Genomic DNA, 25,446 nt, shown 5'->3' with positions numbered 1-25,446 from the left:
TCCAACAAGAAAATGACCCTAAGCACACAGCTAAAATAACAAAGGAGTGGCTTCAGAACAACTCTGTGACCATTCTTGACTGGCCCAGCCAGAGCCCTGACCTAAACCCAATTGAGCATCTCTGGAGAGACCTGAAAATGGCTGTCCACCAACGTTCACCATCCAACCTGACAGAACTGGGGAGGATCTGCAAGGAAGAATGGCAGAGGATCCCCAAAATCCAGGTGTGAAAAACTTGTTGCATCATTCCCAAGAAGACTCATGGCTGTACTAGTACTTAAGTCAAGATGAGGTGCAGAGCGTACATTGATGAGAAAAAATGAACTTTTTTGAATTTACCAAATGGCTGCAATGAAACAAAGAGTGAAAAAATTAAAAGGGTATGAATACTTTCCGTACCCACTGTATGTATATATATATATATATATATACACTCACCGGCCACTTTATTAGGTACACCTGTCCAACTTCTTGTTAACACTTAATTTCTAATCAGCCAATCACATGGCGGCAACTCAGTGCATTTAGGCATGTAGACATGGTCAAGACAATCTCCTGCAGTTCAAACCGAGCATCAGTATGGGGAAGAAAGGTGATCTGAGTGCCTTTGAACGTGGCATGGTTGTTGGTGCCAGAAGGGCTGGTCTGAGTATTTCAGAAACTGCTGATCTACTGGGATTTTCACGCACAACCATCTCTAGGGTTTACAGAGAATGGTCCGAAAAAGAAAAAAAATCCAGTGAGCGGCAGTTCTGTGGGCGGAAATGCCTTGTTGATGCCAGAGGTCAGAGGAGAATGGGCAGACTGGTTCGAGCTGATAGAAAGGCAACAGTGACTCAAATCGCCACCCGTTACAACCAAGGTAGGCCTAAGAGCATCTCTAAACGCACAGTGCGTCGAACTTTGAGGCAGATGGGCTACAGCAGCAGAAGACCACACCGGGTACCACTCCTTTCAGCTAAGAACAGGAAACTGAGGCTACAATTTGTACAAGCTCATCGAAATTGGACAGTAGAAGATTGGAAAAACGTTGCTTGGTCTGATGAGTCTCGATTTCTGCTGCGACATTCGGATGGTAGGGTCAGAATTTGGCGTAAACAACATGAAAGCATGGATCCATCCTGCCTTGTATGGAGCATCTTTGGGATGTGCAGCCGACAAATCTGCGGCAACTGTGTGATGCCATCATGTCAATATGGACCAAAATCTCTGAGGAATGCTTCCAGCACCTTGTTGAATCTATGCCACGAAGAATTGAGGCAGTTCTGAAGGCAAAAGGGGGTCCAACCCATTACTAGCATGGTGTACCTAATAAAGTGGCCGGTGAGTGTATATATATATATATATATATATATATATGTATATATATATATATATATATATATATAATGTCTAATTTATAGGACTGCAGTTTTCATCTGTTATGTTCAGATGTCTATGAATTGCTTCATTAAAGGGAATCTGTCAGCAGATTTTTGCTATATAATTTGAGAGCAGCATACTATAGGGCAAGAAACACTGATTCCAGGAATGTATCACTTACTGGCCTGCTTGGTGCAGTTTTCAAAGAATACCTGCTTTGCCTAATTTACTGTATATGTAGCAGAGCTGAGAGTTAAACTACAATATTATATAACCCCACCCACACGCCTGACTGGCAGCTTCCTGTGCACATTGTGAGTAGGCTGCTACTGGTGGTGGTGGGGTTAGGCCTCTTTCACACATCTGTTTTTTAGAATCAGTCACAATCCGTCGTTTTTAGAAAAAAACAGATCCAGCAAATGTTGGTGCTGGATCCGTTTTTTTCCCATAGGCTTGTATTAGCGACGGATTGTGATGGATGGCCTTATGTTTCATCCGTTGTTTGACGGATCCGTGATAAAGTCGTTGTCCGTCGGACGGAGACAACGTACATACTAACATTTTTCGTGTACGTTGAAAAGACGCACAGCGACGGATCCTGCGGCGTCCGTCGTTTGCTATAATGGAAGCCTATGGGCGCAGGATCTGTCGCTGTCTGTTAGAAGATGGATTCCAATGACGGATTCCATTTTTTGCAACCAAGCATGCCCGGAACCCATTTTTCCTTTCAGGAAAATCTCTCTCTCTCTCTCCAGAATTCTGCTTCTTTAAATTTGGCTGCAACTACTTCAACAGATCCATCAAAAAAACGGATCCAGTGCATCATTTTCTTCAATTTTTACAATCGGCACAGGATCCGTCTTTTCAAGACTTTGACGGATTGTAACTGATTCTAAAAAACTAATGTGTGAAAGAGGTTACACAAACTAGCCTGATTGGTATTCCTATAAAATGCATGTTCAGTATTTGGTCAGTATTTTACATCGGTATCCGTGAGCCAAAACCAGGAGTGGAACAATTAGAGGAAAATGTGATGTGAAATACTGACTGGCCTAATACAGAAAGTGCTGTAATTCTATGCCTACATCCAGAATTGTAAATTGGCTTTGATGAAATTCCTGACTACATAACATTTATTCATATCTATCACCTTTTTTAATAGTTCATTTAATTCCACCTATTTGTGGAAGACTCTTTGTGGTTAATTTAAACTCTTAAAAGGATAAAAAGAACCACAGTTTGTATTTTGAAACTCTTCAAAGACACCATGTTTTGACTGAGTTCTTATTACTACACTGTTGTATTCACAGTACTGTACGTATTTTGGGGATTCATTTCCCAAAATCAGATTTTGCACTTCACTAAACTGTTTTATATCTTATACATAAAATTGCTTGGTTTTTAGATGTTTTAAATTAGTATTATGTCATTGTTCTTAAGCTTGTGTAATATTAACAGTACTAACCTCTATAACTACTCTATATAACTATTCCTATAGTGTTTCTATAATCACACGGAATCCTGAGTGTACACGGTCACAACATGACTAATATCGATGACAAATATAGCAGGTGCAAACTCAACAGCTGACCACCTTTTCCGGAAACACATTGGAATCAAAGTAGCACTGAGGCCAGCTGCTGTTAAGAAAATGAAAGGCAATGTTTTTCTTTGGAACCCAACACCTCCCTAATTTATGACAAAAAGCACCAAATGACAACTAAACAAATGTTATGGCCATATGTACTTGAACCACTGGTAAAGTAATCCTGAGCTCAGCATCACCATGATGAGTGATCACTATGCTGATCAATTTCAGGTCAAATAGTGAAACAATTTACAGTGTAAATTCAGTATACAGTGTTAATACAGTATAAATACAGTGTATATATGTATGTATATATATATTTATATGGGTGTATGTACAGTATATATAAGATGTTGGAATCAATCCACAGGATCTCAGTCCTGGAGCTAGGTCAGTAGTCCATGACCGCTGGATGGGAGCCCTGAGAATCGCCTCCTAAGTGATGGCATCTACTGCTTCTTGTTTGATTAGCTGGGCATCATTGCAATGTGATACACACATCAAGACAGCCGAGGAGCCACAGATGCTGTCAGGTGAGAGACGATTCGCAGGGCTCCTGTACAACGGACATGAAATAGTGACATGTTTGCCGGACGAGGAACAAGCAAATCAATTCTGCCATCTCTAAAATACAACCACAATTGCAAAAATGTTGGGACCCTGTGTAAAATGTAAAGAAAACAAGAGTGCAATGATTTGGAAATTTCTTATAGCCATATTTTATTCACAACAGAACATAGAGCACACATTAGAAGGTGAAAATTAAAAAATGTTCCATTCCATTTGAAAAAAAAAAAAAAACTAATTTGGAAATTGATAGAAGCAACACATCTTAAAAAAAGTTGGGACGGGGTTAACAAAAGGCTAGAAAAGGGTCAATTTTCAACTGTCACATAACTGTATAAAAAGAGAGGCAGAGTCTCTCAGAACCAAAGATGGTCAGACGTTCACCAATCTGTAAACTACTTCATGTAAAAATTGCGGTACAATTTCAGAAAATTGTTTTTCAACATAAAATTGCAAAGACTTTTAATATCCCACTATCTACAATATCATAAAAAGATTCAGAGATTCTAGAAAAATCCATATGCATGAGGGACAAGGCTGACAGTCAATACAGGATGCTTGTGATTTATGGGCCCTCAGGTGGCACGGCCTTAAAAACAGGCATCATTCAGTAGGGCAAATAACTGCATACTTCCAGAGATCATTGTCTATGAGCACAGTTCACTATGCAATCCACAAATTTTAATTTAAATCTGCAAAGAAGAAGACATATATCAACATGATCCAGACACTCTGCCATCTTCTTTGGGTCAAATCTCATTTATCACAGACTGAAGCAAAATGGAAAACTGTTCTGTGATCAGATGAATCAAAATGTTTATTTTTTATGAAACCACAGACAATGTGTCTTGTGATCTTAACAGGAGAAGGACCAGCCTGCTTGTTATCAGCACACAGTTCCTGCATCTGGGGTTGCATTACTGTCCATGGCATGGACACCTTACATTATTATTATTACAGTATTAATGCTGAGCATTTTGTACAGGTATTAGAACAATTTATTCTGGACAATTTCTATTTCAGGACAGGCCTTGCATATTTGAGAAAGACCATGCTGAACCACATACTACATCCATCACAACAGCATGGCTTCCCAGCAGAAAAGTTCCGGTAATGACCTCCTGGCTGCCTGCAGTCCAGACCCTTCACCAATAGAAGACATTTGCTGCATTATGAAACAAAAAATCCTAACTGTTGAGCAGCTAGAATCCTACTCCTACATCAGATAAGAATAGGACAACATTCCTCTCCAAACACTCCAGCAATCGGTCTAGTTAATTCTCAAGCATTAACAGATTGTTCTACAAAGACGAGAACATATTGCTCAATGGTAGATAATGCCCTGCAGGTACAGACTGGGATTGAAATTCAGCCCTGGCATTTGAAATCACAAAGGCCCATATTGTCACTGTCTCCAAGAATCAGATGGGATATATTACTAATATTACCCTGGACGGAGGAAAGCAAGATTTACTACAAGACCAATGTTTCTAATGATACCCGTGGCCTGCTGGGGTAAGTGACGGAGTCAGCAACTTTGTGCTCCATCACAACTCTTAACAGTATGGGAGTCTTGAGAACACCGATTCTGTTAACAACATAGCAGACAAGGCCGCCCATGACCAAACAGGCCCTTCTGGCATTTGCCAGCATTGCCAGATGGCTAGTCCGGCCCTGATGCCCTGTCTTAACTTTTTTGAGATGTGTTGCTGCCATCATTTTTTAAATGAATTTATTTTTTAAGTGAAATGGAAAAAATGTCCAATGCTCACCTTTTGATCTGTGTCCTGCGTCATGTAGTGAATAAAATATGGCTGTAATAGATTCCTAATCATTGCATTTTTTTTTTACATTTTAAACAGTTTCCCAACTTTTTGGAATTGGGGTTGAATACATATATTTAGTATATACTGTGTATGTTAAGTCAGAAATATAATAGGAAGCATGAACCCGAATGTAAATTCTGTAACACAGCCCCCAACTCCCTCCTGCCATAAGCCATTATTGTATGTGGCAGAATGGGCTTTGTACACCTCGAGCCAGCAAAGCAGTATCTACCTCTGTTTCCAAACCACATACCCACAGCTTCGGGGCTCATTCCCCTCGCTAGTATAGAGCAGAGTACTTCTTGACTAGACGAGATAGATGCATCTTTAGGGAAGGTACTGGTCCTCATTAAAGAGATTCATAGCTTTTTTAAAGGCATATCATCCAGCCAACCACTCCTCGGTTATGCAAAACCTTTAAAAGGCTGTCTGCACATGAGAGTCTGGTTTTGTTAATATGACAGAGCTTTCTTTCTTCCTATAGAAGAGTTTATTTTCATACTTTTTTCCCTTGGAGCATTCCCTGTAAACCTCCATACACCAGCTGCATCTCTTTAATATGAACCATTACTTTCTCAGTCAAAGAGGACAAAAGTTATACCCTTGCCTTCCTCAGTTATAGGACATTTCCAGGTACAAAATATTCTTAATATTTCAGTCTGTAAAAAATAAGCAACTACACTATTATGTCATCCATCCTCAATGTATAACACGGCATCAGGAGATTTTATCCCCTTTCTGACATCGGATGGGATAGTACGCCCGATGTCAGAAGCCCAGCTTTCAGGTGGGCTCCAGCGGTGAGCCCACCTCAAAGTCGCGACATCTCAGCTGTTTTCAACAGCTGACATGTGCCCGCAACAGGCACGGGCAGAATTGTGATCCACCCGCACCTATTAGCTAGTTAAATACCCCTGTCAAACTCTGACAGCGGCATTTAACAAGCGCTTCCGGCCATCAGGCCGGAAATACACGCACTGCTGACCCCCGTCACATGATCGTCCGATGTGGTCGGCGCTCATAGCAATGCTGCAATTCTACAACATAGGGGCGATCTGAGCACTGCCTCTATGTAGCAGAGGCAATTGAGTTGTGGCAGCTTCTAGCCTCCCATGGAGGCTATTGAAGCATGGCAAAAGTAAAACAAAATAAAAATAAAATCAAACATACACATATTTGGTATTGCCGCATTCAGAATTGCCTGATCTATCATTAAGAAAAAGTATTCACCTGATCGCTAAACGGTGTAGCGAGAAAAAAATCAAAATGCCAGAATTACTTTTTTTAAAATGCAGTAAGGGGCGATCAAAAGAACGTATCTGCACAAAAGTGGTATCGTTAAAAACGTTAGCTTGGCACGCAAACAATAGGCCTTCACCCAACCCCAGATCACGAAAAATGTAGACGCTATGGTATCGGAAAATTACACAATTTTTTTTTTTTTAGCAAACTTAAAAAAAAAAAAGGTGTCTATGAACTCGTAATGACCTGGAAAATCATAATGGAAAGTCAGTTTTAGCATTTAGTGAACCTAGCAAATAAGCCAAAGAATTGCACATTTTTTGCAATTTCACCACACTTGCAATTTTTTCCCGTTTTCGAGTATACAACATGCTAAAACCAATGGTGTCGTTCAAAAGTACAACTCACCCCACAAAAAATAAGCCCTCACAAGGACATATTGACGGAAAAATAAAAAAGTTATGACTCTGGGAAAAAGGGGAGCAAGAAACGAAAACGCAAAACTGAAAAAAGCTCCGGTCATGAAGTGGTTAAACCTGCAGCAGGTCAATGTATTGTACACCAGATTTCTCACTTTTCGAAGGCTAAATTCCATCTAGGCTTCTATCAGAAGCCCTGAAAAATGTGATTTGGCGCAGCCCTCTCTAAAAATCCATTTATGAGGCAGATGGGATCACTTTATGCTGTGTCTGGCCTCCGTTTTGACAGTATCCACTTTCTTCAGAAAGGCACAAAAACATGGTTGATTACGCTTTTCTGCGCACCTTAAGAATAAGGACCTGGTGAAACAAGGGTCAGACAGATCACAATGTATCTTTCTGCCTCACAAATGGGTCCATCTGGAGTTTTGTCCAAATCCCATTTTTTAGGGCCTCATAGGAAGCCCTTCTAGAGAAAGGCACAAAAATATAGTTGAACATGCTTTTGTTTCCAACTCCAAAAAGAGGACACTGCCTAAACAAAGACCAGACGGAGCACAACGTGACTCTGTCTGCCTCATGGTTGGGTCCATCGGAGGATTCGTCCAAATCCCATTTTTCAGATGGAAGCCCAGATGGAGCCATTGACGCATGGCCCAAACACAATATGAACGTGACTTATGAAATACGTAGCACAATCCACAATGAATTGACATATTACACATTTGGACTTAGTTGTGTATGTGTAAATACTCAGCACAGACTGACACAGAGAAATGTAATCTACTACATATAGTAGAGCCTAGTAGTCACCATAAACAACCTACACAACATAGCAGTGAATGATGGAAACTTCTCCGGAGCAAAAAAATTCTATATGAAATGGTCACTATAAAACTTTAGAACCAGAGGCATCCGTTCTCCTTTCCTTCATGCTACAGGAGACTGTACATATATAATTCATTTTTCCTCTCATTGCTGGTAACACTTAATGCTATGTTCAAGGGAAGTGCCCCTAAGTCCATATAATAGAGCCTTATGGGATCAATAAAAGATTAGGCTAGACAGAATGAAACCCGTAATGTTATATAAATATTGTGCAGCCATCACGCTGAAATTTGAAAGACATGGGAATAGACTGCCTTGGTGATTGAAATGCTAGATAAAAGTGTGAATTTTTGCTAATAAAAGCGATTCAATGAAAGGCAAATATAAAATAAGTTAGTGTACCCTTGTGAGTTCAGGCTAAAATAAATTACATTTATAAATAAATCCCAGCCTTACTAAAAATGTGCAGTAAATTACCTGACAAGGCTTTGGCCAGTGCGTAACATGATAAATGGCGGTGTGTCATTAGATTTACTTCCCCTTGTTCCACTCCTTACATGAATAGATTACGGCACATAGCAGCACAGTAGTACACAAGTTATACAGGCGCAAAGGGAAATAATGATGCAGAGTGTTTATATCAACAAGGCCATAAAATAAAAATTCCACATCTTGTTAACGAGCTTTGGCGTTGATCACCATGATTAGTCATTCAACTAAATACTTAGATTTCCTCTTTACAATTACAAATTAAAATGCATTTAGTGTTGGTTGTAAATGGTTATTTTATTTTATTAATGTATTAATACATTTAATTATTAATATTTTTTAGATGGTAGTAAAACAACATAAATATTCTTACATAAAGATGTAGAGATTAGTTATACCCAAGTGTCCTCATAGGAAACAGTATTGCCATGTTATACTATTAGACTTGCAATTAGACTTTAGCTATGTGCATGTAATGTCTTTTTCAGCCCAGTAAAATGAACATATTGTACAGCAATGTCAAAATGACATTGCTGTGCACATTTTCCGTTTTCTTTTAACGACTTCAGGGATTGGAAACCATCAAGTAGTTAAAAGAAGTGATGTGTTCATTCTTTGGGAAGATTCCACTAGAGGGAAAGCCACAGAGCCACAGCAAGAATGATGGCAAAGCCATAGACAAAGCCACCTCTAGAAAAAATGACTGTCGGCTAGTGTTGAGCGATACCTTCCGATATTCAAAAGTATCGGTATCGGATTGGATCGGCCGATATCCAAAAAATATTGGATATCGCCAATACCGATACCCGATACCAATACAAGTCAATGGGACACAAATATCGGAAGCGATCCTGGATGGTTCCCAGGGTCTGAAGGAGAGGAAACTCTCCTTCAGGCCCTGGGATCCATATTCATGTAAAAAATAAAGAATAAAAATAAAAAATATGGATATACTCACCCCTCCAACGGCCCCCGGCTCTCAGCGGTGCAACCGGCAGCCTCCGTTCCTAAGAATGCAGTGAGTGAAGGACCTTCGATTACGTTGCAGTCACATGATGTTGTGATTTTGCTTTTTGCTCCCTCTAGTGGTCATTAGTGATTTGACTCTGGAGCTTCTGTCTTTTCCTATATCCTCACCTGGGCCGTTAGTTCAGGGGCGTTGCTATATAAGCTCCCTGGACCTTCAGTTCTATGCCTGGCATCGTTGAAATCAGAGCTAATCTGTTGTGCTCTTGTCCTATGATCCTGGTTCCTGTATTTCAAGCTAAGTCTGCTTCCTTGCTTTTTGCTTTTGTTTTGTTTGGTATTTTTGTCCAGCTTGTTCCAATCTGTATCCTGACCTTTGCTGGAAGCTCTAGGGGGCTGGTGTTCTCCCCCCGGACCGTTAGACGGTTCGGGGGTTCTTGAATCTCCAGCGTGGATTTTTATAGGGTTTTTGTTGACCAGATAAGTTATCTTGCTATATTCTGCTATTAGTAAGCTGGCCTCTCTTTGCTGAACCTGGTTCATTTCTGTGTTTGTCATTTCCTCTTACCTCACCGTTATTATTTGTGGGGGGCTTGTATCTTGCTTTGGGGTCCCTTTCTCTGGAGGCAAGAGAGGTCTTTGTTTTCTTCTCCTAGGGGTAGTTAGATTCTCCGGCTGGCGCGAGTCATCTAGCGATCACCGTAGGCATGATCCCCGGCTACTTCTAGTGTTGGCGTTAGGAGTAGCTATTTGGTCAACCCAGTTACCACAGCCCTATGAGCTGGATTTTTGAATCTCGCAGACTTACACGTTCCTCTGAGACCCTGTCCACTGGGGTCATAACACATGAGCGGTCACGCGACCAATCACAAGACTGCGACGTCATTGCAGGTCCTACACTCACTGCATTCTTAGGAACGGAGGCTACCGGTTACACCGCTGAGGTCCAGGGTCCGTCGGAGGGGTGAATATATCCATATTTTTTATTTTTATTCTTTATTTTTTACATGAATATGGATCCCAGGGCCTGAAGGAGAGTTTCCTCTCCTCCAGACCCTGGGAACCATACGCACCGCACACACCTGGGAACTTATAGGAACTTCCGATTCCGATTTCCGATATCACAAAAATATCGGAACTCGGTATCGGAATTCCGATACAGCGAATATCGTCCGATACCCGATATTTGCAGTATCGGAATGCTCAACACTACTGTCGGCATTTTCATAAAGTGGCTACGGGATTTTATAATCTCATTTACCTATCTGGAACAGTATTATGCTAATGTTGTTTCTCACAAATATGTTTTGTCTGCATTTACCTAGTCCCAATGGGGATCAGAAGAAATCCAGGGTGACAACAGAAGGGACATCCATAAAAGTAAGCATGTCTTATACTTGATATGGTATTCCGGCTGTGCACGCTTAAAGGGAATCTGTCACCAGGCGTTTTGGTATGTAAACTGATAGCAGTTGTGACAGTGTTACTGGCACGGTATATGAGGGGAGATATGTATCACTGCGCATAATGGCGTCAGTGATATGAAACCAGAGTATTTTCCTCCCACACAGTACGTGTTGTGAGGGTTTAATTAAAGTTGCACAATGGACTGGTTTTAGGTTGACACTTATAGAATGGGTGGGAAGGTGTCCACCATATCTCCACTTGCAGAGTCAGCACAGCCGTGTGCTAACAGGACCTGTGTGATGTCACAGTCATGTGATCAGTCACATGGTCTGGGTTTAAATGGCTGGCCTTGAGAGGCAGTGTTTTGTTTTGGAGAGGAAAGGCTCCAAACTGTGGCTCCAGGTGGAGTTGAAGACACATGGCGGTCTGAGAGGGCAAATCCCTAAGACAATTGGACTTTGTTATATGTTATCTTTTTGTTGTTCCGTTGTGCCAGAAAGGCTCTATTTATTTTGCTGAACCCTGCAATGGTTTATACTGTTCCACAATAAACCAGCAGGTGTTTTACCACAAGAAGGTATCCACCATGGGAGGCGGCTGAGTGAGTCAAAACCTCACACAGTAATAATGTAGGGATAGAGACCCTGATTCTAGCCATGTTCTATTTACTGGGCTGCTGGCTGCATTTTTTATAAAATAACTGTTTTATCTGCTGCAGTTCTAGCAGTTCTCAAAATGCTGACCTCTGTATAACGCCGCCCACACCACTGATTGGCAGCTTTCTGTGTAAATTGTGCATAGGCAGAGAACTACCAATCAGTGATGGAGCGGGGTTACACAGATCAGGTAGACTACATGTCACAAGACAACTAGTCCTCTAGTGATAATCTCCTGCTATTACAACACTGATTTTATTGAAACTGCAAACATGAAGCCTAGCAAGTGACGCATCACTGGAATCAGGGTCTCAACCTCAAAATCATACTGCTCTCAGATTACAAAGCAAAAGCCTGCTGACAGACTCCCTTTAAGCATCTGATCTGGTGATGTCTTATTGTCTATTATCTGCTGGGTCACATGCATAAGAAGCAGGTATTGGGCACCTGCCCTATTCTAAGCAAGAATACCCCTTTAAATGTGCAGGTAATTTTTTGTTCTATCAATGATTGATACCAGGGTGAAATGTTTTAAAAGAATTACCATTACATGGATGGGCTAAAAACTTTATCAGTGTAGACTTTCATTTCATGCTGGATAAAATAAAGTTTTATATTAGAAAAAGTTGACATTCTAAGGCATAAATCAAGTACATGGCTGACACTGTACCTCTGTATGTCTCCAAAAACATGAACAAAAAAAAATGATGGTATGTACTACAGTCTCATGCCATACCACAGACATAGTCTTCCCTAGAGGCAATTCTTCAGCGGCACCATATGATCAGACTAATAGATCAAAACATTCCTGTGTCTATGCGCCCAATGAGGTTGTATGAGATTATATGTAGAGAAAATGTATGATCTTGTGATTTAAGACACAAAAACATTAAACAATTGATCGTTATTTAATACATGAACTTCTTATATTTCAATGGAAGATCTCATAGCGGGAAAAGGGGACATGCATACATATGACACATCAAAGATCTGTATGATGTGCGTTATATTTAGGGCACCAGTCCTAGGTCACCTAACCCTTCAGCAAGTTCAACATCCCCTGTATAATGTATCGTACATAAAGCCTGATTCAGCGCTTCACCCAAATTCCTCCATACAGAAGAGTTAAATTCCTTTGTTACTACTTAATGAAAACAGTGTGCAGCCAGGGGCTCCGAATAGATACCAGCAGCTGGTGGTGGTTAAGGAGTTACTTCTCAAGCTAAATCTATTAGGAAGGGTCAAGATGTTTGACGACGCACAGAGTTTAACAATTGTTCCTTTTTCCGAGCATCTGTAGGGTCATTGTGCGGAGTCAAATAATTTCCAGTATCTGAAAAATCTGGAAGCAAGATTTTACAATGCCACAAAATGAACAGGACCCATGTTTGTGAAAACTCAATACATTCTATCACTTTACATGCCACTACCTTCATCATAAAGGAGACAGTTTGTGATATCCCATACTGGTTCTCAATAAATTGCTTCCACCCGAATGAATGGATTACGGTTAAACTGGGCTACTACTGTCACATTTCAACTCACAAATGCTAAAATATTTGGAAAAATTAGAGGGGAGATAGGGTACAAATGTTAAGTTCAATGCAGAAATCTGGCTTATGGTGGCAATGAAGAAACGTGGCTGGAGGTGGCATTTCCTATTGAATACTGTGTATGACACCTCACAGAAGACCTTTCTGACAGGGGTAATCCACACAATTATGACATTCCAATGTGAATGGTGTGGTGTTTTATTCTGTGTGGGGTCTAGACAGAATGTAGAAGACCTGCATAAAACCATCATCTGAATCAGTCTCATATTTTCATTAGTGTTGAAGAAACATGGCTTTTAGGTTGTCTACTGAGTACATCTCACTATTTATAGCTTCTTGTAAAAGTCAAACTGAAGAAACGCACATCCTTGGAGAGCGTTTATATAGTATAAATAGCTTAAAGGGGTTATTTGTGACTTAGGGTTTTTTCCCTATTTGGCTAAGAACTTACTGGCATGTAGATGTTAACTACCTGTTCTGCCCTGAAAAGATCTCTCCCAGCTCAGTTAACGACTTTCTTAGTACTTTTGACCTCACATCAAAAGACACGCTCTTCCACTTCTAGTCTGCTGTGTCCAAGGGGCATCACTGCCGATGTCATGCTGATTGACAGCTGGCTCCCCACAGTTAGGCAACAGGAAGATGGCTGTCGATCAGCATGACAGCAGCAGAGACACCCCAGGTCAACAGAGCAGAGTGAAAGAGAAGAAGTTGCTCTATCGACATGGTGTCACAGACAAAAGAAAAATCACTGGCAGGAGTGGTCCATGACCGCGCAGAGACAGCAGAGATCATCACCAGGTAGAACAGACAGGTAGATAGCAACTAGCTGCTGTAAGTTCCTAGCCCAATAGAGAAAAAACCCTAAATCTCCAACCAACAACCCCTCTATAATGCAATTGCGGCAATGAGATACCAACAATTAAGTTGCTCCCTTCATCTTTGTTGGGTGCCAAGAGAGAAATGACTAATTTAGGCTAGCTATATGTCTCTTCTCAATACGTGGTACTTCCCTTTTCCACTGGCACCACAATATATTCAAGGGAAGGTAGCCAAGCTTGAAGGTCATATAGCAACTGTCACCTAAAGGATGAAAAGGGAGTAGTCTGGTGGTGGCAAACAGGCTCCTGTCCCCAAAGGAGGATGAGTGTTAGAGCGAACCTGCTCAGAAGGCTTCACCAATTATGTTCATTACACTTTTTAGTTAACCACTTTTAGTTTAAATTAATTCAGTTAGCACAGAGTGACACATATATTCATGTTTATCCCCACGTAGTCTTTAGACTTTGGCAAATATTTACTCAATATAATCATAGCTGAATTTCCTAAATGGTAACATTAGATTAGAATGTACACTTATTTTATTACTTTTAGTAATTTTCCAGGACTATTCAAAAATGAGCAAAGACTAGAGATTGCTTTAAAATAAAGAGAAACATTGCATGCCAGTCAAATCAGCTGCTACTCCAGTGGTCCCCAACAGGACCGTTCACCAGTAACCTGGTACCCAATCATTGGCCTCAGCTGTCACATTCCCATATGTGTCATGCAACATTTAAGGCCAGTGATTGGCTGCAGTGGCCAGGTGATTGATAATCCTACTGTTATTAATGTCATCACTGCCACCCAAGTTGCATCCCATGTAGACAAGCTATCTCTAGTACAGTAAGTAATATAGATATCATAAGATTATGATGATTATAATATATTCTAAAATGAAGCATTTAGAAATTGTACTAATATAGTAAATATTAGAATTGTAGTTACTCAGGGGAAATAAGGGAAAACATTTCTGTAATAAAAATGAACAAGTCACCAGAGGTGTCAGGACAAGCAAAGTAGAAACTAGAAGATTAAAATACACTTGAAATTGAAACAAGGTCATAAAATCAACTCTATAGGGCAGAAGGTTTAGGACAGAGTGTATCTTATAAGTCATTGATGGGGAAATCACTGCTGAGAACATCTTTCTTCTTACAAAAAGCCATTGTCTGTGATGGGATGTGATGGATTTTGTTCTCTCATTAAACAGTCTCTATGTATATCACAAAGTCAGATCATTAGGTTATGTGCCAAAGAGGCTTCTCCATATATACAATCCTCAAGATTCATGTGTGTATATATACAGCAACATTATAGATAAGATTTGTTTAACAAAAAGTGACCCCCCAATCTTAATCCAGTATACAGCATGTAAAAGAATGTACAGTATGAGTCTACATATACAGTTTATAATTAAATATTGTTCTATGGAACACAGTTGTAAATTTACTTGTATAGCCAAGTGCAATTCTCCTCTTCATAGAGGAAGAGGACTAGAGGTCTCCTTATGCTGTCTCGGCACTCTATGACTGAAAACTAGAGGCTGCCGGGAGGAATAAAGTTAATTTCCTCCCGGCAGCAAGGCTTTCAGTATGGTGGCTAAACAGCTTTAGAATGCTATTAACATGCAGTTTAACCCCATATCTGCAGGTTAACAGTATTTTTTGATGTGACAGGTTTTCTAAATCCTTCCAAAATCCACTGGTGTCACACAGTGTTTAGAAACTAAAAAAATACAGTATTTTATCCACAGCCAGGGCTGGAATCAAAAGCAATGGTAAATACAAGGGAAGCCACCAAGGACCGAGCTGGTCAGAAGACTAGTGAGACAGGTGGTTCTCCGATGGCTTCTCACCACCTGCTCACCTGGAATGACAGGTCTCTCCTTATACATGCACGCAGGGCAAGACCTATCATTCTAGAGGAGTGAGCAGTGAGAATCCAACAGGGACCCACATGTCTAACGAGTGTCCAGTGCATCTTGGTTTTCTCTAAAACGTTGCAGGGTTTCATAGTCAAACATACCTCCTGGCCGGGATCATGGAATCAGCGTCTGTTACATGCTGTCCATGGATGGGGCAGTATGTATCAGTTGTGAGGTTCTCGTTAAGATGGCTTGATTCTGGCATCTTTTGTGTTCTCTGCTGTGGTTTTACACTTTCAGATTATTTAACAGGGAGTTGGACCTTTTTTCACATTAGAATAAAGGGACTATATCCCAACAGTGAGCAGGATGTAATGTACTGTAGAGCAATGTTCGCATGGAAAATGTGAATGCGATCTGCAGATTTTATTCTACTCTTTCATTTGTGAATTCCAGTAAAAATTAATGATCCGAAGAAATGCTTAGATTTTCCATTTTATGAGATGTGTAACATTTGATGGGAAAGTGAGAAGGTTTAGCTACTTTACACAAATGATGTTCAGGGTATACATGTAATGTATATTATAAAAGTGCTCTAGCATCAGGCATTGAATGAGATACAGTATTTATATAAACTCGATGGAGAATGGTTAACAGTAGACAATAAACAATAAAATTAAAAAAATATTTTATTTTGATAATTAACTGCAAAAGTTGCTTGTTTTTTACAAACACTTTGAAATTTAGCCCATCTAAGAAGATGGAAATAGCTCTTTAACCCAATGCAAATTAGCCTAGAAATTTATCAATGCCAAAAGTAGCAGAGGTTGGAGCTGTCAATTAGGAAGAGGAAGAACGAGAAGTAATGAAGGCGACTGATATACCTGGAGTTAAAGACATGCCTCAAATGCACTCCTAAGCTAACTTCCCCGTGGCTTCAATGCTTGATTTCCTAGCGTTGGCACATCTGATTACAAGACAGGTATCATTTCTATTGTTATTCTAGGACCTATATAGCCATAACACTAGTTTCATGAGTAAAACCGCCCAGACAGTTTCCTTCTAGAGCTACAAAAAATAACTCTCTATCCATCTAGTGAGGGCGTTAACATAAAGCGTTTGGGTCTCTAACAGACTGTCACTCTTTTGGACTGGACGATTGTCCGACAATATTTTTCTCATTTGTATCATTAGGTAATGGCATTAAAATACAAACTACTAAATCAATAATTTATTGCATCTTTGAGGATTCAAGCAATGAACTAAAATGGCTTTGTTTTGGCGAGAGTTTGTGCATTCTACATTTTATTTAAAGCCAGATTTTTTTTCTCTTCTTAACAATCCTAATAAAAGTAACAGCACAGGAAAATTCATTGCATCTTTTTGTTTCTCCATTATGATACGCACCTTACACATAAATTAATACTTCATTATACTCTGCACTACATCTTATTTTTATAGGCTATCGGTTCTAGTATGGCCCTAACTGGTGAAACAACGTAACTAGGCAGGTATAGAGTGCAGAGACAGCACCATTTTTACTACATTTTTATTAGCAATTTGAGATATATAGATGTGTCACAACGTATGAATTTACGTTCTCTACCTCGGAGACTTTTAGCTGCAGTACAATAAGCATGTCTGATGACTGCCAAAATCATAAGGGTTGGCAACCTCTAAGTAGCACTTAAAGAAAATGGTTGGATGACAGGAAAGAAAACCAAAAGCCATAAGTCATTAAAGTTTAAAAGAAGGTTTATAAAGGTAACCTCTTTCCAACCTACAATGGGCAAATGTTACATGTCTAATCCAATAAGCTAAATGTAGTATAATGTATGGGCTGGGAAAGAAGAATGAATATGTTATAAAGACCTGAATTTAATAGGCAGCAAAGCCAACTACTGGTAGTAAGAATGTACAAAACAGGAGGAGATGTTTGGATAACTTTAGTAACATAGTAACATAGTAACATAGTTAGTAAGGCCGAAAAAAGACATTTGTCCATCCAGTTCAGCCTATATTCCTATATTCCATCATAATAAATCCCCAGATCTACATCCTTCTACAGAACCTAATAATTGTATGATACAATATTGTTCTGCTCCAGGAAGACATCCAGGCCTCTCTTGAACCCCTCGACTGAGTTCGCAATCACCACCTCCTCAGGCAAGCAATTCCAGATTCTCACTGCCCTAACAGTAAAGAATCCTCTTCTATGTTGGTGGAAAAACCTTCTCTCCTCCAGACGCAAAGAATGCCCCCTTGTGCCCGTCACCTTCCTTGGTATAAACAGATCCTCAGCGAGATATTTGTATTGTCCCCTTATATACTTATACATGGTTATTAGATCGCCCCTCAGTCGTCTTTTTTCTAGACTAAATAATCCTAATTTCGCTAATCTATCTGGGTATTGTAGTTCTCCCATCCCCTTTATTAACTTTGTTGCCCTCCTTTGTACTCTCTCTAGTTCCATTATATCCTTCCTGAGCACCGGTGCCCAAAACTGGACACAGTACTCCATGTGCGGTCTAACTAGGGATTTGTACAGAGGCAGTATAATGCTCTCATCATGTGTATCCAGACCTCTTTTAATGCACCCCAACTTTAATGCGGTTATTTTAAAAAATCATTATTCACTAGATAGGTGATAGATGTACAGTCAGTGGGAGTTCACTGGTCATGGAAAGTCATCATACACATTAGACTAAAGTCAATATCGACAAGTTCAGCCGACAGTCTAATGTGTATGGGGCTCTGGCTGATTGATGCAGATAGGCAATTCACATTTCAGACTGCCAATTGCATTGTTCTCCCAGAGATAAGTGGTCAGCCAACCTGTCAGTCGGAGACTTTCTCAAAGACAGCACAGGAGCTGATTGAGACAAAAAGAGAGACATGACGGACAAAGCACGTTTTGCGCTGGATTGCGCTTTACTGGTCCATGGACCATGAAATATGGACCAGTAGAAGCGCAATACAGCGCGAAACATGCGTTCTCCATCATGTCTCTCTTTTGAACTTTCTGCCCCTGCTGCCATGCCGTTAGCACTTTTTGCACTGTTGCTACTTGTGCAACAATGAAAATGAAAAAGGACTGATTTTTTTACAGTAAGAAAATTGAGCGCTGACTTTTTTTTAATTTAAACTATAGCATAACTTTCTTTGCTTTTTGTCTGTGCACCACCCTTTATTTGGAACTTAGAGGTAGCTATATATTTAACAAAAAAAATCCCTTAACACTGGTGAAAGAGCTTTCAATTTTGGTGCTTCAACTCTTTTTATTACAATTGTATTTTTATTTTTTATTATTTATTTGTATTATTACAATTTAATGTTTATCATAATGAAGACTGTGAATACACGGGGCAGCCAGATTCAATCAAATGCAATTATGTTCAGAACAGTAAAATGTATTTTTTTAGCATATGAATAACGTCCCATATTACACACAAGATGCATGATAAGGATAACAGATCTATCAATTGATGCTTGATGATGGATTCTAGGAAACAATCTTAAAGAAAAGGTAGTAAAACTGTGATAAAAGTTGCCAGGTTTTACTTCAAGGCCGCGTTTAAATGACTGCATTTTTGGTTAGTGTGTTGTCCGTACGCAAAAAGGATATGCATGTGGAAAACATATGGACCAATGTAAGTGAATGATGAGCAATTTTCCACATAGACAGAGTCCGTGTGAAAAAAAAAACAACATGCTATAGCATATTCTGTTTTTCGCCCATATCTGGAGAACTCAATGAGCTCATTAAAAAAAATGCAGTTGCCGCTGGCATCTGTTTATAATAGAAGCATTGAAAAACTGACATAAGAAACAGAATTGGCATTTTGTCATTGTTTTCACATGTGGATGTGAAAAACAGACATAGAAAAGGCCATAGAGATTAAAAAACATCCTACGATTTTTAATTGCACCGTGTTCTATCTGTTTGTGTTATGATTTTTTTAATGTATGTTGTTCTGTACATCCGTTTTATGATTTTTTTAATGTATGTTGTTCTGTACATCCGTTTTTCACATTCATATATCATCCATATGTTCATTTTTCACACTTTCGGCTGCAATTTGGCATTCTCAACTTTAAAGTGTAGTCGATAATTGCATACTACAGAGGTGTGATGGAGGCATGTCGCAGCTCACTGCATATGAAGTAACCGAGAGCACAACTGTGCTGGAAACACTTTGAAAGGGACCTAGCACTAAATCCTAGCGATGTCTCATTACTCCATGTCTATGCATGCATGAACACTAGAGATGGGAGAATCGATTTGTAGGACTGTGGTCCACCATTGCGGAGTGACGCACACGTGTCGTCACACCAGCCTAGCTAATCAAAAGAAGAGCTGGGGATGCCGGGAGGTAAAGAGATTCAGGGTCACAGATCACTGACCTGACAGTGGACTGGATTCCGGTGTATCTATTCTCCCATCTCTAGTGACCACCTCTCCCCCTAAACTAAGCACACTAATAGTGGCCAGTGGTTGGGTTTTGATAGACAGATCACAATAAGTCACTGCTCTTTCGTCGAGTTTGTCCAGGTTAAATAAAATGCCTGTACAACATGTCAAATCTGTTTTTTACATACAAACTTGCAGGTGTTCAACTTGTTCTTCCAGAATGTTTGCCTTTACAATTTTTCCTAAAACCATGAAATAAAGTGCCTACCTTACCTCCAAGGAAAAGTCATTGCCAGCCCAGTGGGGTCCTTTACAGTCATGTAATTATCTTCTAAGTCATTTCAGCATTTTTCAGTGACATAAAAATAATCGCAGTCATGGAAAGTATTTCTCGGATAGCCTGAAACAACTGTTCTCCACATGCCAAGTACAAACAGAGCTATAACCTGTTATACATACTTCCACTCTATTTACCATGTTTTTTCTACATAAATTGGAAATGCTAATACTGAACGTATTTTTCACGACTGCCTATTGTATAGTAAATTTGGCAGCTCGAGACACCAGATTCAGAGCTTGTTAAATCATTTCTACAAATTCATAAAATAACATAAATTCTTAGCTTGTTCTTGAAGATCTCATAATAGTCATGCAGAACTAGCATCTTCCCTTACATGAGAAGCCAGATGCTTGGTCGAATACAAATTCTCCTACCATTATGGTATGTCTTTCTTTAAAGAAACCAATAAAAAAACAATTTCATGCTGATTTGTTGCATAATAGCCAATTAAACTTGGAAAGAACGCCCTAACATCAATCTGTGGGACTTAATGCACAGCAAGCTAATTTTATGCAATGTTCTATTTTTTCACAAACTCACCTGAAACTACAGCTTCCATCATTGTATAATGCTGTACTCGGCTATTTCCAGCAGCCCCATAGAGAATAAATAGACAGGTGGTACAAATGCCCCATTTTCAGGTTTGGAGGGGGACACACAGTAATCAATACGTTTTACCTGTACTATTGATAGAAGATAACTTACAGTAATCCCTAATCAGGAAAACTATACAAATATGGGAAAAAGTTTCCTTTTTTGCCCAGAGGTAGTTGTTTTACTATAGTGGTATGATCTATCTGTATCTACAGAGTTTCTGAAGTGGGAACCATAAAAATGGCAACTTTAAACATTAGTCAATCCAAAGACATTTAATTGGAGTTTTTTTTTACCATAAACACTAATATTGTTTCATCTCTCTGTCACTTTTATAAAATATTCAGAATCATTTTATATTCCACTAGTAAAACATCTAAACCCTTTCTATTAATCACTTGAAGGACAGGCACTGAAATTTATACAACACAAAAAAATAAAATTAAAATGCAAAACTCATAAAAACTTAACAGGATGAAACAAAACATTTTAGAATTATGTCAAATAAATAATCAAATGTGTGTAACAATCCATATGGTATACTAAATGTGCTATATTTATTTTATTTTTATGTCCATTCACTTACCCTCCTCACAGTTACTTCCTGTGAAACCTGGGCAGCATCTCCACTCCAATGTTGTGGCTGTACGATATGACATTTTATATATGGGTCTCAGGACAGTCCTATAACTAATAAAGAACAAAGTCAGAATACTTCAAACTATAAACTAACAGATGAAATACCACTGATTGGCCAAATAATTTCCAAAGTGTTAAAGAGAATGCATTACAAGAGTACTTACAACACAAACACTATTACATAGATGTCTTAGGCCTGATGTGGCTTGTGGCCTTACTATGAATATTCATATCAGAATGGCTGAATAATCCATTTTGAAAGTTTTCTCATCTGATATTAACATGGACATTTTATAGGCCTTGCTCCCATCTTAAAGCAGCGCTGGAGTGGTGCTTCTAATCTAAGGTCCCTGCACTTAGTCTTTTCTTACCTTTGACTCTTCAAAAACTCTTACTGTTGCTTTTATTCATTGTCGTCTGGACTATTGCAAATCTCTACTAATCGTTCTCCCTCTTACTAAACACTCCCCTCCGCAATCCATCCTGAATTCAGCAGCCAGGATCATGCTCCTGTCCAACAGCTACACCTCCACCCTGTGACTGTCGTTGCACTGGTTGCCCATCCGCTACAGAGCCCAATATAAACTTTTCACTCTCACCCACAAAGCACTCCACAGTTCAGCACCACCCTACATCTCTTCACTCGTCTCAGTCTACCACCCTACCCTTGCCCTCCATTCTGCTAATGACCTAAGACCAACATTCTCAATAATCAGAACCTCCCACTCCCATCTCCAAGACATTTCGCGAGCTGCGCCAATTCTCTGGAATGCACTACCCAGGACAATTCAATTAATTTCAAATACCCACAGTTTCAAGTGTGCCCTAAAACTGCATTTCTTTAGACTGGTCTATCGTCTCCCCTCAGTTATCTAATTATCCCTTTTTTGCCCATATAAACATTTCTTCAATATCAGGACCCTAGTAGCATCTGTTCACACGACTGCCATGCACTTAAAAGCACTCTGTGCTGGTACTTATGCACATACTGGCTTGTGACCAGTTCCTGCCGTGTTATGTGAATACCCTACTTATTATATTGATGCCTGGACCATACAATAGAAGAGCTTTTTACCATTCACCTTTCATATCTCCCCTATTTCTTCATAGATTGCCAGCTTGTGAGCAGGGCCCTCACTCCTCATGGTATCTGAAGAATTATGTGTTATTCTGTAATGTCTTTATTGTCTGTACAAGTCCCCTCTGTAATGTAAAGCGCTGTGGAATATGTTGGCACTATAGAAATTAAAATTATTATTATTATTATTATTATTATTATTAATAAGCTGCCATCTTCACTTTCTATTGGCACTGCTGTGGTCAGTCTTCAGCAGGTTGTGACTTGCCGGCTCACTCCAGTGTTTGCTGGAGCGAGACGGAGGTCAAAATAAGTCTGTGACAGCCTTTTTATAGTTGTCATGGACTTACACTGAGAGCATGTGACCGTTACCTCTGACTTCTGGTCAGTCCGAAGTTACAGTCTCCGAAGCAGCGCCAGTAAAAGGTGAAGATGGCAGCTCTTAAGTAGAAGACTACGATGATGGAACTTAGATTAGAACACACACTCCAGCACTGCGATTAAAAAAAACGCTGGATATAGCCGATAGCTGCTACTGCTCTGGCACGGGCGGCGCCTTCTTGGAGGAGGAATTTTTTCTTTCTTCTCCAACAAGATGGCGCCTCCGATGCCTGCGAAATAGCCTGCGGATCTCTATTCACACCGATAGCTGCTACTGTGCAGGTGTGGCGGGCACCATTTTCAAACTGTTTTTTTTTTTGTACTTGCTCAATAACATCAAGAACAGTTATTACTAGGTCACTAAACATGCGATTATGCTGCAGCACAGGTATCATGGATGGCACCTGTCTGCAGAAGGTTTTTTTTTTCTTTAGTATGTACAGATATTCATTATGTAAACTAGGGGGCAGGTCAGTGAGGGATCAGTGACCTGTCAGCAGTCTGCATTATGAATACCTAATCAGAGCACCACATAAAGCCCCCCTCCAGGCCCACCACAGAGCACAAGCATATCATTAACTAATGAAGATTATACAACCACAAGATGGATTTGATCAACCAAGGTATCATTTCAATCAGTATAAATGGCACCGACATGACAGTGTCTGTAGGTTACTGTACACAATCCTGCTGACAGGTTCCCTTTAATCCTTAAGGTACATTCACACTAAGAGACTTTGCAGCGAGAACGACGATGATCCGTGACGTTGCAGCGTCCTGGATAGCGATCTTGTTGTGTTTGACACGCAGCAGCGATCTGGATCCCGCTGTGATATCGCTGGTTGGAGCTAGAAATCCAGAACTTTATTTCGTCGCTTGATCACCCGCTGTCATCACTGGATTGGCGTGTGTGACGCCGATCCAGCGATGTGTTCACTTGTAACCAGGGTAAACATCGGGTTACTAAGTGCAAGGCCGCGCTTAGTAACCCGATATTTACCCTGGTTACCATTGTAAAAGTAAAAAAAAAAAACAGTACATACCTTCTGATGTCTGTCACGTCCCCCGGCGTCCACAGGGTTACGCGCTGCTGCTCAGAGCTTCCTGCACTGACTGTGTCAGCGCCGGCCATAAAGCAGAGCACAGCGGTGACATCACCGCTGTGCTCTGCTTTACTGCCGGCGCTGACACATTCAGTGCAGGAAGCTCTGAGCAGCAGCGTGTAACCCTGTGGACGCCGGGGGACATGACAGACATCAGAAGGTGAGTATGTACTGTTTTGTTTTTTTTTACTTTTACAATGGTAACCAGGGTAAATATCAGGTTACTACGCGCGGCCCTGCACTTAGTAACCCGATGTTTACCCTGGTTACCCGGGTGCTGCAGGGGGACTTCGGCATCGTTGAAGACAGTTTCAACGATGCCAAAGTCATTCCCCTGATCGTTGGTCGCTGGAGAGAGCTGTCTGTGTGACAGCTCTCCAGCGACCTAAACAGCGACGCTGCAGTGATCGGCTCGTTGTCTATATCGCTGCAGCGTCGCTGAGTGTGACGGTACCTTTAGAGAAGGTTGTGACTTGTGACGTCATCCTTGGGAGATTGAGAAGTTATTCCTTATCAGCTGTTACTAGAAATAACATACAGTGGCTGATAGCGTGTATCTGAAACTCCACTCACTGTAATGCCCAAAGGCTACACGATTTGGTTTAAAAATTTGGCAGCCATTGTGAATCACATTGAATAGAGTTTTGGGTACATATAGTCAGGGCTATCACCCTTAGGGTGCATTCAGATGTCTGTTTAAATTGGTCTGAGAACAGACCTCAAAGCAGTGACATGTGCATGACAGCTTCATATATTTCTATGAAGCTGTCAGTCTCGGGTCGGAAGACCCCCTGGCCAGCACTTGGATTGCAGTACAATCTCGGACCCATTTACATGGGCATTGGAATGCACCCTAAGAGACTTGGGGATTATATTGTGAGATGGATGAAATCTGATGTGTGTAACTGTCTCTGAATAGAAGATGTTATTACTATAAAGGGTAAGGGGTGTGAGACCTGTGCTGTTCAACCCACACAGTTCATTACCTGTCACTACTGAAGGTTTATGCCACTGGCCTTAATGGCCTGGGCACCCACAGCAGTTCTTCATTCTCAGCAGTCCTTAGAAAAAAGGAAAACTGCAACCTGAGTGACATGGACAGCTGCCACATCAGTGTTCTACACCGATCTGAAAAATCTATTCAACAATAAGAATAGAAGATCAACTGTATCTATTTACTGTAGCATGCATAGAAAAATATCAAGTAGATATTTTACTTGTGAATCAATCTACATAAAGTCCAACAATATCCCAGCATGCCATAAAGAAACCATGTATCACCACCAACTATTTACTGTATGTGCAGTACTG

General features: G+C 40.2%; 1 protein-coding gene across 1 annotated transcript in view; it reads right to left on the bottom strand.

The window, feature by feature from the left end:
- The window catches only part of COL26A1 (collagen type XXVI alpha 1 chain), a 602,598-nt gene that overhangs the window by 379,179 nt on the left and 197,973 nt on the right, over positions 1-25,446 (bottom strand). The window contains exon 3 of the mRNA XM_077294430.1: positions 21,521-21,624. Within this exon, the coding sequence (XP_077150545.1) occupies positions 21,521-21,624 (104 nt within the window). The remainder of the gene's footprint in view (positions 1-21,520; positions 21,625-25,446) is intronic.

This window comes from Ranitomeya variabilis, chromosome 3, assembly GCF_051348905.1.
Source record: "Ranitomeya variabilis isolate aRanVar5 chromosome 3, aRanVar5.hap1, whole genome shotgun sequence".
NCBI classification, from domain to species: Eukaryota; Metazoa; Chordata; class Amphibia; order Anura; family Dendrobatidae; genus Ranitomeya; species Ranitomeya variabilis.
Note: the sequence above shows the minus strand (reverse complement) of the source record. Positions and strands in the feature narration are given on the sequence as shown.